The 16428-nt window shown below is 42.4% G+C and overlaps 1 protein-coding gene and 1 pseudogene across 1 annotated transcript in view; one reads left to right on the top strand and one right to left on the bottom strand.

Moving 5' to 3' along the window:
• DHX57 (DExH-box helicase 57) overlaps positions 1–9879 on the top strand; it is a gene marked incomplete in the record, with an annotated part of 57144 nt that extends 47265 nt beyond the window's left edge. Inside the window, 3 exon segments of the mRNA XM_027773004.1 lie at positions 4577–4711; positions 6938–7138; positions 9166–9879. Of these exon segments, the coding sequence (XP_027628805.1) occupies positions 4577–4711; positions 6938–7138; positions 9166–9309 (480 nt within the window).
• A 3596-nt stretch (positions 9880–13475) lies between these two features.
• LOC102484606 (protein LLP homolog pseudogene) lies at positions 13476–13853 on the bottom strand (annotated as a pseudogene).
• Between the last annotated feature and the right edge of the window lie 2575 nt (positions 13854–16428).

Here is a 16428-nt window from a genome sequence, read left to right as displayed (position 1 = left end):
AAGAATTTTCTGTGCTATTTAGCAGCTTCCTTTGAGTCTATAGTGATTTCAAATAAAAGATTTAAAATAAAATAAAAATAAAATAGATTAAAAAAAGTAATTTGGAGGGGAAATACATTGGAGACATAAACCATATAAATAAAAACCATAGGGGCCAGAAGTGGTGTAGTGGTTAAGGTGCTGGATTTCCATATGGCCAACCACAGTTTGAGTCCTTGACCCGGTGGCATGAAAATCACACCAGGAACGTGCCTGTGCATGCCCAAAATCCCAGGAGGAAAATGGAGGAGATGACATTGCGGCATGGCTATCCCCCCTGCGGGAGTGATTTCTCACTTCCCCCTCTCTCTCTCCAGTGAGCACAGGCATCCTATGGGGGAAAAAAAAAGGAAGAAAGAAAGAAAAAACAAACATAAATATGGTATAAGAAATGTTAGGTAATGAATGATATAACTTTGAAGCTAAACTATAGGTGAAAAGGTGATAGATCTGTTTATATGCTTAAGAACTCGTTAATTGGGACCAGCAGTTAGTGTAATGGCTATGTCACTGGACTCCCACATAGTCGATCGTGGTTCGAGTCCCTAACCCGGTGGCTTAAACTCACGCCGGGCGCGTGTGCATGCGTGCCCAAGATCCCGAGAGGAGAAGAGATTGTGGCATGGCCATCCCCCTGAGGGGTGATTTCTCGCTTTCTGTCTCTTTGTCTCTCTCTTTCTGGTGAGCACATGTGCCCTATAGCAAAAACCTTTCCAAAAAAAGAAAAAGAACCCATTAATTTAAAAAAGACCTTAAAAAGACCTTTGGAAACTAATAGAAAAGTGAGCAGAGGACATGAGTGAGCAAATAATAATACAGACACAAAAACAATATTATTAGCATGGAGAAATGCAAATTAAAACAACAAAGATCTCTCTCTTTTGCTTTTCAAATTGGCAGATTTTTTTTTTTAAATTAACAATACTGGTGCTGACATGAATCCCCCAAAATGGGCAGTCTTACTCTTAGTGGAAATATAAATTTATACACCCTTCCTAAATAGTAGCTTCATTTTTAGGGATTTATTATTAGGAAGTAATTGCGTATATGTCCAAAGATGTAGCTAAGAGAATGGGGACTGGCCAGTGGCCTGGTGGTTAAGGGTGATGGATTCCCACATTGTCGACTATGGTTCGAGTCCTGGACCTGGCGGCTTGCTTTCTCACTTTTCCTTTCTCTCTCTTTGATCAAATTAAAACATAGTAATAATGATAATAAATAAAATTTTTTTTTTTAAAAGAGCTTTTTTTATGGGGACCAGCAGGTAGTGCAGTGGTTAAAGGCACTGGAGTCCCACACGATTCGAGTCCCAGACATGGAGGCTGGCTTTCTCAGTTTCTCCTTCTCTCTCTCGCTCTCTGTCTCTGGTCAAATTTTTTTTAAAAATTATTTTTAAAGGAATTAAATAAATAAATAATTTTTTTTTTTAAAGAGCCTATTTTAGTTTCAAAGTTTTGTTAGATTTATTTAATTTTATTTATAATTGTCTCTCTTTAATTTGTTATAGGGCATATATGCTCACCAGAGAGAAACAAAGAGAGAGAAGAGAGAGAGGGAAAGTGAGAAAGCAAGTCACCAAATCCAGTACTCAAACCGTAGTTGGCCCCGTGGGAGTTCAGCACCTCAGCACCATGCCAGCTGCCGGCCCCAAAATATGTCTATTTTTATATTATTATGAATGTATGATTTTTCTTTGTATAAGCCTAACTCTAGCAGCAAAAAAAAACTATATTATTTATCAAACATGAATGCTATTTATTTCTTAGTCTTGTGATTAGATTTTTACTTTTTCCTAATGTGTGCTTTTTGTGGTAATCATGTTTTTTGTTGTTGTTTTTTGTTTTTTGGGTTTTTTTGTAGAGGTTTTTGCTATAGGGAGCTTGCGCTCGTCAGACAGACAGAGAGAGACAGAGAGACAGAAAGCGAGAAATCACCCCCCGGGGGGATGGCCACGCCGCAATCCCTTCTCCTCCATTCTCCTCTCAGGATCTTGGGCACGCACGCACACGCGCCTGGCATGAGTTTAAGCCACCGGGTTCAGGACGCGAACCGCGGTCGACTATGTGGGAGTCCAGCGACATAGCCATTACACTAACTGCTGGTTCCATCATGTATTGTTTTTGCAAAAAAGAAATACACACATACACACACATATATAGTTCATATGTGTGTTTATGTAATACATGTTTTTCACTATATTTTTTCAAATGAAATAGTCATGTGTTGCTTAATGACAGAGATACATTCTGAGAAATGCATCAGTAGGCGATTTTGTCATTCCATAATCGTTACAGAGTGTACTTACACAAACCTGGATGACCTATCCACTATACAACTATGCTGGGTGTTACCACCTTTTATAATGTTCTGGGACCACTACTGTATATGAGTCCATTGTTGGCCAAAATGTTGTTAGGAAGTGCATGATTGCAATCTCTTCTCAAAATGTCTTGGACATTGGCATAATGGTTGTGTTGCTGGACTCTCACGTAGTTAGCCACAGTTCCAGTCCTGGACCGGGTGGCTTAGGACTTAGGCTGATGCATGTATGTGCAACCCAACAGGAGAGTGGAGGAGAGGAGGTTGCAGCATGGCCATCTCCCCAAGGATGTGATCACCCGGGGGCAGGGGGGTGATTTCTTGCTTCTTGTGTCTTTGTCTCTCTCTGTCTCTCCGGCAAGCACATGTGCCTTATAGCAAAAATCTCTCTAAAAAAATAAATACATACATTTTTTAAAGTATTTTGTTTTGAAAGAAATTTGTACTCAGATCCTTGGTCTGGAGTTTCCATCTGAATCTCTGCATCTGTTTGTCCTTACAGACCCAAAATATCAACGTAGTTTCTCCCTCATGTGGCTGCTGTGTAGTAGAGTCACCCAGAGCTCCTGTACCTACATTGACACTTGACAGTAAAAAGAAAAAACAAAAAACCATTCTCATACTACTTCCAAAAAGAAATTGAGACAGGGAAGAAACAGCAAAACTATTCAAACAAGACTGGTTTTTCGTGTCACGGAACACCTCCCACAGTGAAAATACATGCATTATATATACTTTTTTCCGAATATGTGTTTAGGTGGCACCTCAGCACCATGCCAGCTGCCGGCCCCAAAATATGTCTATTTTTATATTATTATGAATGTATGATTTTTCTTTGTATAAGCCTAACTCTAGCAGCAAAAAAAAACTATATTATTTATCAAACATGAATGCTATTTATTTCTTAGTCTTGTGATTAGATTTTTACTTTTTCCTAATGTGTGCTTTTTGTGGTAATCATGTTTTTTGTTGTTGTTTTTTGTTTTTTGGGTTTTTTTGTAGAGGTTTTTGCTATAGGGAGCTTGCGCTCGTCAGACAGACAGAGAGAGACAGAGAGACAGAAAGCGAGAAATCACCCCCCGGGGGGATGGCCACGCCGCAATCCCTTCTCCTCCATTCTCCTCTCAGGATCTTGGGCACGCACGCACACGCGCCTGGCATGAGTTTAAGCCACCGGGTTCAGGACGCGAACCGCGGTCGACTATGTGGGAGTCCAGCGACATAGCCATTACACTAACTGCTGGTTCCATCATGTATTGTTTTTGCAAAAAAGAAATACACACATACACACACATATATAGTTCATATGTGTGTTTATGTAATACATGTTTTTCACTATATTTTTTCAAATGAAATAGTCATGTGTTGCTTAATGACAGAGATACATTCTGAGAAATGCATCAGTAGGCGATTTTGTCATTCCATAATCGTTACAGAGTGTACTTACACAAACCTGGATGACCTATCCACTATACAACTATGCTGGGTGTTACCACCTTTTATAATGTTCTGGGACCACTACTGTATATGAGTCCATTGTTGGCCAAAATGTTGTTAGGAAGTGCATGATTGCAATCTCTTCTCAAAATGTCTTGGACATTGGCATAATGGTTGTGTTGCTGGACTCTCACGTAGTTAGCCACAGTTCCAGTCCTGGACCGGGTGGCTTAGGACTTAGGCTGATGCATGTATGTGCAACCCAACAGGAGAGTGGAGGAGAGGAGGTTGCAGCATGGCCATCTCCCCAAGGATGTGATCACCCGGGGGCAGGGGGGTGATTTCTTGCTTCTTGTGTCTTTGTCTCTCTCTGTCTCTCCGGCAAGCACATGTGCCTTATAGCAAAAATCTCTCTAAAAAAATAAATACATACATTTTTTAAAGTATTTTGTTTTGAAAGAAATTTGTACTCAGATCCTTGGTCTGGAGTTTCCATCTGAATCTCTGCATCTGTTTGTCCTTACAGACCCAAAATATCAACGTAGTTTCTCCCTCATGTGGCTGCTGTGTAGTAGAGTCACCCAGAGCTCCTGTACCTACATTGACACTTGACAGTAAAAAGAAAAAACAAAAAACCATTCTCATACTACTTCCAAAAAGAAATTGAGACAGGGAAGAAACAGCAAAACTATTCAAACAAGACTGGTTTTTCGTGTCACGGAACACCTCCCACAATGAAAATACATGCATTATATATACTTTTTTCCGAATATGTGTTTAGGTGAAAAGCCCAGAAGGGAAGTTCCAGAAGACCAGTACTGGAGCTGTCAGAATGCAACCAAAATCAGCTGAGTTGAAGTTTGTCACCAAAAACGATGGCTACGTGCACATTCACCCTTCCTCGGTGAACTATCAGGTCAGAAGAGTGGTGGGTGTGGGTTACATATGGCAGGTCCTCGGGGGAGAAACACAGCCGCTTAGACTGAGCCAAACCCTGTCCATCACGTGCTGTCCCCGGCAGCACCACTGATTTAGGGAAGGTTAAATAAGTACAAACAGACTAGGAATTGGACTATTTCTGGAAAGACTATTTCCACTTCAAGAAAATTCTACTGGATTCAAAAACTGCTCAAGCCTGCTGTCAGATTTAAATTTGTTTCTTTGCAGTGGTGATTTAGAAGTCATGAGCTAATTACATCACTGAATCTATGCCTGGAAAGGGAACGAGTGACCTGTTCTTCTGCTCTCGCTTCCTCAGCTCTCATCCTTCAGCCTGCTGCGGTGAGGGTCCTGTCCCACCCACCCAGCACCACGGCCATGCCACAGAGCACGTCAGAGGGCACCAGTCACCTTCCAGCTGTCAAATCCAGCAGGCATCTCTTTATCATCGTACTTGCCTGTCACATGGCATTTGACATTGTTGGCCTTCCTCCTTCTACAAACTATCTTTGATGTTCTTTCTGCTTTTGAAATAACTCTTGTCTCTCTGATCACCCCCTGTCTCCTTTATTAGCTTCTCTTCCCCCGTCCTAAAATAGAGGTTCTGCCCTTTGTCCTTATTTTCTCACTACAGTGTACATTTCCTGAACTACAGAAGGTACAGCTCCGTGGTTCCAGCTGCCACGTACATGCTGGCACAGACCCTCAAGTCTGTCTCTCCAGACCTAGGTTTCTTCCTGCTGGAAAACATCAGCTTGCTGCTTCCAGTCACCTCAAACTCAAAAGCTGAAAGATCAGCTCACTATCTCCCAATTCTCTCTTCTCTCTTCTCTTGCCTCTCTTGGTGTATGCCACCATCCACACTGGAACATAGACTACTGCTTCTTTTCTTCTTCCAGTCCAGTTGGTCACCAAATCCCAGCACCGCCGCCTTTTTGACATCTCTAAGAAAGTACGAGGCAGCATGAGGAGAATCTCCTTAAGCTTAGAGGAGTGTGAAGGCCAGGCGGTCATCAGCCCTCTCAGCTGCATGCTTTCCTCAGAACCAAGGCCTGAGTTAGCGCCACGCCTCTTTCGAGCTCACCATGACAAACCCAGATTGAGCCTATGTCCATTTACTATCTGCTCGCACTTGTGCCAGACAGGCGTAGGCCCCGGAGGATAGCAGATGAACCATCGATAGGTAGACAAGGTCGCTACCCTCGAGGAGTTGATGATGTTCTAGTGGGAAAAACAGGCAAGAAGTAAATAAACAAATAACCTCAGGTTAGTCACAAATGGCATGAGGAACCCCAGGGTAGAGAGATTGAGAGTGGCAGGAGAAAGGCCCGTTAACACAGCACAGTCAGGGAAGAACTCAGAGCAAACACTGAGCAGATCCTAAACTAAGCGAAGCACGAACCGTGCACGTACCTAACAGAGAACATTCTAGCAGGGGAAGTGAGTGCGAACACCGTGAGTGGGAGCGTATCTGACGTGTTCCGGGAAATGCAAGGCAGCAGCCAGTGTAATGGAGTGGGATTTTTAGAGGTGAGGGTAAGAGGAGATGTGGGGGCACCAGCACGGTAGAACTGTGCAGGATCTTACAGGCTGCGGGAAGGATTTTAGATGCTGTCCTTGGGAAGCCATGGGAAGGTTTTGAGCCATCACTGGCTTTATGCCTTAGAAGATCGCTGTGACTGCTGTGTGGCAAAGGGGCTGTGACAATGCAGAAACAAACAGCAAGCACGTAGGAAGCCGTTAGAGTGCTCTACCTGAGACCCCGAGGCTTTGCACTGATGTGGGAGACGTGGAAGGGGGGAGAGTAGGCCAGTTTTTATGTATTTTGCGAAAAGACCTGAAAGGACTGAATTGACTGTATCAATGTAGTTAGGGGGAAAGAGCAATCAAGGGTAACTTCTAAACTGAGGGCCGGAGTAACCGAGTGAGTCAGAGTGCCATTTACTGAGATGGGGACCCTCACAGGAGGGAGAACGAAGAACTCTTGAACACGAGAAGTCCGAAATGCTTATAACATCAACAAGTGGGAATGGCCAGTAGGTAGTCAGACATCCAAGTCTGGAGCTCGGCGGAAACAAAGGTACAGGCTGGAGATAAATTTTAGGAGTCAGCAACGAACGGTTACCTAAATCCATGGGGTTGGTGAGGTTCCCTTTTTGTCGCCAGTGACATCGCCGTCGTCATCTGAGGTTTTGTGTTGTAGGTCAGACACTTTGACAGCCCCTACCTGTTGTACCACGAGAAGATCAAAACCAGTCGGGTGTTCATTCGCGACTGCAGCATGGTGTCTGTGTACCCACTGGTCTTGTTCGGGGGAGGTCAAGTGAATGTGCAGCTTCAAAGAGGAGAGTTTGTCGTCTCCCTGGATGACGGCTGGATCCGTTTTGTAGCTGCCTCCCATCAGGTAAAGGAATAATTGGTCTATTCTGTGAGGCCTAGACCATGAGAGGATTTGATCATATGAAGACAAAGGCATTTCTTCAGGGTCTGAGGACACACAGCTAACTGAGAGTGAATGATAGGTCTGCCCTGGGACACTAAGAACCAGACGGAAGTGAGGCCGGGTGGAGCCCTAGCAAGAGTTCTGTGGAGCACACTGGAAGGGGAAGCCCTGGATGGGTTGGGCTGGCGTAAAAGGTTTAGGAGAGGAGAGAAGCTCTAAGGTGAGGGCGGGGACCTTCCGTATTGTTATTTACATAACACAGGAGGGGCCATCACAAAGCTCTTGGAGAATGTGTATCATGAGAAAACTATACATGGGTTTCAAAACATTTTTTTTTGCCCCAAAATAAACTCATACTTTAATTCCATTTCTTCACAAACTTTTTGCACTCTCCTTGTATGTTCACCAAAGAAAAGTGAGAAAATTTAGATAAACAGAAATAAACAAATAAAAATCATCCTGACTCTATCTCTACTGTTTCAAATATTAAAATTAATAGGTCTGAATTCTCCTTTTATATTCTCAGGTCTCAGTTATTCACTATGTGGAGTCTCTGTGAGAAACACCTCAGAGAGTATATGTTTAAGAAATAATACCCACTTTGGGACCAGCAGTTAGCGTAATGGCTATGTCACTGGATTCCCACGTAGTTAACCACAGTTCGAGTCCCGGACCCAGTGGCTTAAACTCATGCCGGCCTCATGTGCGTGCATGCCCAAGATCCCAAGAGGAGAATGGAGGAGAAGGGATTGCGGCGTGACCATCCCCCTGGGGGGTGATTTCTCGCTTTCTCTCTGTCTCTCTCTGTCTGTCTGGTGAGCGCACATGCCCTATAGCAAAAACCTCTCCAAAAAAAAAAAAAGAAATAATACCCACTTCGACATTGGCATCTGTTAGGGTGCTGATGCTACAAGAAGCAGAAACACTCAGACTTTAAGGATACTGAGTGGCATATTTAACAGTAGCATCTAGGGCAGCACTGTCCAACAGAAATACGATGTGAGCCACATCTGTGATTTAATTGTTCTGGTAACCACAGTTTAAAAAGTAAAAAGAGGGGCCAGTCCCTGGCGGGTTAGTTAAGGAGGCTTGATCCCACATTGCTGACTCTACAGCTCAAGCCCTGGATTCAGTGGTTTGAGAAACACTCTGGGCACGTATGTATGTATGTCCAAGGTCCCACAAAAGGGGGAAATGTAAGGGAAGGGATCATAGCATGACATTCCCCATAGGGGGTACCTTCTCTCTTTTTCTTGTCTCTCTCCAGCAAGTACACACACCCTCTGGTAAAATTGTTTTAAAAAAAAAAAGTAAAAAGGGAAAGGTGAAATTAATCTTTTTAAAAAATAAGTTCTCCATTGTATTTATTATTATTTTTTAAATTTGCTATAGGGCACATGTGCATGAGAGAGAGAGAGAAGGAAAATGAGAAAGCAAGCCACCAGGTCCAGGACTCAAACCACTGTTGGCCATGTGAGAGTCCAGCATCTTAACCACCGTGCCATCTACTGGCCCCAGGCAAAATTAATCTTAGTGTATTTTACTTAACCCAATGGTTAGGATGCTGGACACTCCCACATGTCCAACCATGGTTCCAGTCCCAGACCTGGTGGCTTGCTTTCTCATTTTCCTTCTCTCTCTCTCTCTCTCTCTCTCTCTCTCCCTCTCTCTGGTCAAATTAAAATAAATGAATGAATAAATTAAATTCAATTAAATAATTCTTAAAAAAAAAAAAAGTTGACCATGCTCTATCTAATATGGGAAACACTACAACATAAGAACGGTACTTCCAGATAAGATGTGATAGAAAAGGCTTTTTATAACAGAAGGCACTTAGCTCTACAGCATAAAAATGTGTTTAGTTTTTGTTCTCTGCTAATGGAGTGAAATACCAGTCTACGTGATGATAATCAAGACTGGAGCATTTGCCTGTAATCTGGCTCCCCGTGTCGTCCCAAGCACTGCTCATACTGTATCTTTCATTGCAGGTGGCTGAATTAGTAAAGGAACTTCGTTGCGAACTTGACCAGCTCCTCCAGGATAAAATAAAAAATCCAAGCATAGACCTGTGCACGTGCCCTCGAGGATCCCGGATCATCAGCATGATTGTAAAACTTGTCACCACACAATAAAGAGCAGTCTTAGGAGAGTGCTCCTTACTCATGCGCCTTGCTCCCCTGGGAAATAACAGCAGTACCTCTACCTCCAACCAAAGACCTGTGCTGGGACTGGCCCTGGTGGAGGAGCCCAGGCCACGCAGAGCTGGGTCAGCTGAAGCACCACACCCTGGGGACGTTCCTCAGACTTAGTATTTCTAACAAACCCGTGAGCACTCCCAGCACAATGTGGAGTGTCCATGGCGAGATGGTCTAAAACCCAGTTTGCCTGTCTTTTTCTCTGTGACTGTCCTGGAGTGAATGAAATGCACCTCATAACACAAAAGTGAATGTTTAGTACAATTCTGTTTTAATCTGTGTATTCTTTTTCTTCTGCTTTTTGTTGGGGTGAAGCAGGGACATGAGGAAAAATATCCATTGTTAATATTTTCCTGTCATAAAGGCTCTATTGAAAGAAGCCAGAGAAGAAAAAAAATAGGATAAAAATTATGTGAGCAAGAAAAATAAAATTTGCATTTTAGGCTATTGGCTATTAAGTAAACAACTTGTGAGGGATTTTAATTTTTATTCATTAAAGGTCAGATTAAAAACAAATGAGTTAATGAATTCTGTTTTGCAATTAATGTGCCGGCTAATCTTATCCACAACACTCCTGTTCTTAAAAGAATAGCACTCTGGGTGTCTTCATTCTCTAAGTCCTCCATCCAGGAGTCTCTACTCTTAGGAACTCAAAAATCTAATGGCCATATTTTACATTACGTAAAGAATTTTAATAGTATTCTCAGGGCAATGTTGGTAGAAAAGGTTGCCATGCTAGTAGAAGATTTATAGCCATGGACCAGCATATGGTATAATGGTTATGACACTAGACTCCCACATAGTTGACCGCAGTTCAAGTCCCAGACCTGGCAGCTTAAACCTCATGCAGAGTGTGTGTGTATGTGTGCCCAAAATCCTGAGGGGAGAATGGAGGAGAAGGACTGTGGTGTGGCCATCCCCCCAGGGGGTAATTTCTTGCTTTCTGTCTCTCTGTCTCTCTCTCTCTGTCTCTCCAGAAGCACAGACGGCGTATAACAAAAATCTCTCTCAAAAAAAAAAAAAAAGTCTTAACAGTCAAAAATGCCTCCCTTGAGATTGCTTATTTTCTTTTTTTTTTTTTTTTTTGGAGAGGTTTTTGCTATAGGGCGCGTGCGCTCACCAGACAGACAGAGACATAAAGCAAGAAATCACCCCCCAGGGGGGATGGTCACACCGCAATCCCTTCTCCTCCATTCTCCTCTCGGGATCTTGGGCATGCACGCACATGCGCCCGGCGTGAGTTTTAAGCCACCAGGTCCAGGACGTGAACCGCAGTCAACTATGTGGGAGTCCAGTGACATAGCCATTACGCTAACTGCTGGTTCCCAAGAGATTGCTTATTTTCAACCACCACTTAGGTTAATGGGACACTAACACTTTGAAAAACTATGAATACATTTACATTTTTTTTTTGATCACTTACTGGTATGGCCAGGAAGGAACCCACAGAGTTGAGTGAAAACAATATTCTTGTGTTTGTCTAGACCTCAGGACAGAAGCATCAGAAGTTTCATGCTATAAATAGAATTCAAACTAATCGATAGAACCACTGCAGTGAAGGGTGTTTATTTTAGCTACGTTTTCAGGAAATCTCCTAGGCTGTCCCACACGATCATTATTTAATGTACTTAAGCTCTGGTACACTTGAGCTTAGACTCCAAGCAGTATTTTTTAAATGTCATCACTTTAAATAAAAAACATACATATGCACACTCCCACAGAACCCAAGTTCTATCTTGCTATAAAGTAAGGCTCATTATTGCAGTGCCATTTAGGCTGGGACCTTGAGAAGAAACGCAGGCAGAAGCTTCATGAACCCTCTTGAAGTGTTTTAAAACAGCTTTGAGGGGCCAGCAGGTGACATGGTGGTTAAGGTGTTGGACTCCCACAGTGGCCAACCATGGTTCTAGTACCAGACATGGTGACTTGCTTTCTCACTACCCACCCCACTCCCATCTCCCTCTGGTGAGCACACATGCCCTATAGCAAACTTAAAAAATATAATAATATTTTTTGAGAGATTTTTGCTGTACGGCACGTGCACTCGCCAGAAAGACAGAGAGAGACAGAAAGCAAGAAATCACCCCCCAGGTGGGATGGCCACACCACAATCCCTTCTCCTCCATTCTCCTCTCGGGATCTTAGGCACGCACACATATGTGGCCGGCATGAGTTTAAGCTACTGACTGGGTTCAGGATTCAAACCATGGTCGACTACATGGGAGTCCAGCAATATAGCCATTATGCTAACTGTTGGTCCTAATAAATATTATTTTACAAATAAAATTAAAAAAACAGTTTTGACTCTTGGTAATGTGGTAGAACTCAGGCCCTCTCTAGAGCCATGTGTCCAAGTGGAATGGCATCTTTTAATACAAGTTTGCTGCAGAGCATCAGGTGGTAAGAGGAAGACTTCCCATCTAGAGTGCTCCCCTCAGGAAAGCCAGGCCCTGGACTAGTCACTACCAACCACACATAAATGCACAAATACTGTCATTTCATAGACGTGCCAGAAGGTGAACATCGGGAAACCTTGAATTAAAGAACTGAATAAGCAATCCCTACCCCACACTAAATTTCTTAAGCTCATCATTAAAATTAAGAAATAGGGGGTGGGCGAGCAGGTGGCGTGGTGGTTAAGGGCGCTCGACTCCCACATGACTGACTGCAATTCGAGTCCCGGACCTGGCGACTTGCTTTCTTACCCTCCCCCCCCCGCCCCACCAAATTTAAATAAATAAATAAAGTTAAATAAAATAATTCTTAAAAAAAATTTAAGAAAAAGGAGCCAGCAAATGCCATGGTGGTTGGGGTACTAGACTCCCACATGGTTGATCAGTTTGAATCCTGGACCTGGCAGCTTCTTCTTTCACTATACTTGAACCATGGTCGACCATGTGGGAGTATCCAGCACCCTAGCCACCACGCCACCTGCTGGTCCCCTGCAGCAAATTTTAATAATAATGATAAATAAGGACCAGCAGCTGGCATAATGGTTACATCACTGGACTCCCATGTAGTTGACTGTGGTTCAAGTCCTGGACCCTGTGGCTTAAAACTCACGCCAGGCATGTGTGAATGCATACCCAGAATCGTGAGAGGAGAATGGAGGAAAAGGGATTGCAGCATGGCCATCTCCCCTGTGGGGTGATTTCTTGCTATCTGTCTCCCTGTCTCTGTCTCTGTCTCTCTGGCAAGCGCACACACCCTATAGCAAAAATCTCTCTTTAAAAAAATAATAATGATGATAAATAAAATTAAATAATTCTTAGGGCCAGCAGATGGCGTAGCACTTATGTTGCTGGACCCCCACATGACTAATCACAGTTCGAGTCCTGAACCTGGTGGCTTCAAAATTACACCAGGAGCGTGTGCACGCGTGCCCAAGACCCTAGAAGGAAGAGGAAGAAGGGATTGTTCTGTCGCCCCTACCCCTGGGGGTCAATTCTCACTTTCCCTCTCACTGTCTCTGGCTCTCTCTCTGGCAAGTGCACATGTTCTAAAACAAAAACCTCTTAAAAATAAATAAATAAATATAAATAAAATTAAGAAATAAGGTTACTCTTTTACAGGTAAAGATCTTAATTCAGTGTAGTATTTCAAGGTGACACTTGGTTTCTAAAACTCAGTAAGATGGTCAGCATTTCAACCAACTGTAGAGAAAGCCTGATACAAAAGCTTTTTACACACAAAATATCTTTTATTCTGAATTACACAAAAATGAAAGATCCAAATATATACTGTTTTATAAAGATCCACTGACAAACGGTATAATTACATGAGCATTCTTTAAGTGAATTCACTCAAATTCACCAGTACGCCATTTATCTTTATGACTATAATTTCCAAGTTGTAAGAACAAACCATTATATATAACCGCATTAATACCTGAAATCCTTCTGATGTCCGATGATGCCTGAATACTGGGTAGCATCCAATTAAAATGATCAAAATATGGCTTTCATTCGTCAAAGAAAATACTCAAGTTCCCAAAGCAAACTTGAAGAATCACGTTGTTTGAATAAAAGTCATTCAATGGGAGATGAAATCACTGTATACCTGAACCCAACCGTGCCGTGTGGCATCTTTACGTTTGTAAGAGTCTACCAGGCCAAACCCTTCGCCGCCTTTCTTGCTTTCACTGTGCTTCTCCCCTTCGCTTTTTCTCGCTTTGCCTTCGATCTTTGGCTTTGTTTCTGGTTCATCCACACTGGGTACTGTCTGTGCTGGTCTAGAAGACTCTTTTTATTTCTCTTAGTATCAGTCTCCAGTTCCATCTTTTTCGTCATTCACTTCACATTGCATTGTCTCTTGGCGATGTTTGGGGACCACGAGTAGCAATCTCTTGAACGCCTTTCATGAAAGCATCACTGTCTCCTTTGAGAATACGTTTTAAGTCTGTTGAGCTCCTTTGGGGCATTTTGTCCCCTCTTTTCGGCACGCATCTTCCTTTTCCACTTACTCCGTAAGCGTTTAGCCATGTTTTACCAAAACAGTCACACATACACCACAGGATCACGCCAACTGGCGATGATTTTTTTTTAATAATTATTTTATTTCATTTATTATTTTTTTAAATTTGATGATGTATGTATATAGAGAGAAAATGGGAAAGCAAGCCACTAGGTCTGGAACTCAAAACATGGTCTACCATGTGGGAGTCCAGCACCTTAACTACCAGGCCACGTGCCAGCCCCAGTGAATGCTTTTTTTCAAATTAGATATTTGTTTACCAGAATCTAGCTAGAGAGCAGTATTAATAAAATATTTGCTATTAAGTCTGTCTGCACTGCTGTTTCAGACTGTGTCTAACTGGGAAGGTCTCATGAGTACAGCTGGGCATCCTAACCGAGGTGGTCATGACAGATGAAGCTTTAGCTTTGTCTTTCATATCTGATCATTACAACTCAAACTCCCAATCATGAACTTAGATCTTTATCCTCCCATTCTATTATTTCAGCAGCTTAATTTATTTATTTTTAAAGTCGATGGAATATGCCTTTTTTAAAAAAAGAATTATCTTATTTTGGACCAGCAGTTGGCATAATGGTTACATCACTGGACTTCCACATAGTCAACCATGGTTCAAGTCCCTGACCCAGTGGCTTAAAACTCACACTGGCCACATGGGTGTGTGCCCAAAGTCCTGAGAGGAGAATGAAGTAGAAGGGATTGCAGGATGGCCATCCCCCCTGGGGGATGATTTCTCACTTTCTGTCTCTCTGGTGGGTGCATGCGCCCTATAGCAGAAATCTCTCTTAAAAATATATATATTAACTTTATTTGTATTTTAATTCGACACAAGTGGGATAGAGAGAGAGAAAGAGAGGGAAAGTGAGAAAGCAAATCACCAGGTCTGGGAATCAAACCATGATCACCCATGTGGGAGTCTAGCACCTTTAACCACCATGCCACCTGCCAGTCCCAACTGCTTAATTTAAGTAGTATGTCTGAGCAGTGCATGTGGATCTGTAGGCAAAATGGTAAATATTAGTTCTTTTTCCCTTCTAGGTAATGGTTGGAACATGTTCCTAAGAGGTTATTGTAAAATAAGATCTCTGTAAAATTAAAGCACAGCAAATGTACGGCATTAGGACCAGGGGTGTGATTCTCAGTCCAGCTCTGTGGGGATTTCACTCTGTTATGTTCTTTCAATTGCTGGTCTGTGAGTGAGTGACCTTGGGCTTCACAGACTGAGGGTGTCTTGTGGGTGTCACTCAGATGCCATACAGATAATAGATTCCTGGAGGCAGCAGAGTATGCTCACACTGCCATTGTTCCTGAACACCCTAAGCAAAGGCTGGCTTCCTCCTGAATCACGTGAGAATTATTTGTCCCATGTGTAGGAGAATGTTTGCTTAAGATACTTAACCAGTTAATAAGCATTGGGTTGTTGGAAAAGTCATGAAGAGCTTTTTTAAAAAAGAATTATTTTATTGAACTTTATTTATTTATTTTAATAAATTAATTAAAATTTATTTAATTTCAGTGAAATTAAAATTTCATGTCCCAGAGAGAGACAGAATGAGTCACAGAGAGAAAGAGAAGGAAAGTGAGAAAGCAAACTGCTGGGTCCGGTACTTGACCTGTGGTTGGCCATGTGGGAGTCCAGTGCCCTTAACCACCACACCACCTGCCGGCCTATTTCATGAAGTGTTTTTGCATAGAAAAACAGGAAAAATACGTCAGAAAATAACTTTTCTGACAACCCGATACAAGGTTAGCTTGTTGTTGTTTTCAGAAATTAGATCTTCATCATAAATCTGTGTCAGTCGATATTTGAGGGTTCACAGTACAGAACGCCCCAGATGGAAATGATCTAGAAACAGCTACTACAATCTGCTGTCACAGCAATCGTTTCAGGGTGTTTCTGGGTGATGGGCTTCCTCCATGTCTTTTAATCTCATAAATGTAAAGCTATACGACGAGTGGGTAAATAGTTAACCACGATGAGTCATAACATGGGGGGCGCTTTTTGCCATTTCTAAGTTACCACCACTAAACAATAGATCGAAGAGGCTGGCTTTCGGATTTGTAGCCAGTCACCGAGCTTTTACAGTACTTTATCTTGGATTTTTAAATATTTTTTAAATTAAAAAAGCAGAAGATAAAAAGTCCTTTTGGGGAATCACTCATGCTCTATATACGAGCCATGAGGAGTGAGTGGAATCAATATTTCATAAAGATACAGGACAGCAACTCAGACATTAACTTGTTTCCACGGGCAGTTCAGCCTCACTGCCTCGCATCTACTCTTTTTTTAATTTTTATTTATTCATTTATTTCATTTATATTTATTTTATTTATTCATTTATTTCTATTTGACCAGAGAGAGACAGAGAGTGAGAAAGCAAACCACCAGGTCTAGGACTCAAACCATGGTCAGCCATGTGGGTATGTCCAGGGCTTTAACACACCACCTGCTGGCCCCTCGGGTCTACTCTTTTTTCTTTTTTTTTGAGAGGTTTTTTTTCTTTCTATAGGGCTTGACGCGAGCGCTCGCCAGAAAGACAGAGAGAGAGAGACAGAGAGACAGAAAGCGAGAAATCACCCCCC

The sequence above is a fragment of the Tupaia chinensis genome, unplaced genomic scaffold (genome assembly GCF_000334495.1).
Source record: "Tupaia chinensis unplaced genomic scaffold, TupChi_1.0 Scaffold000317_1, whole genome shotgun sequence".
Classification (NCBI taxonomy): Eukaryota; Metazoa; Chordata; class Mammalia; order Scandentia; family Tupaiidae; genus Tupaia; species Tupaia belangeri.
This window is presented reverse-complemented; position numbering and strand designations above follow the sequence as displayed.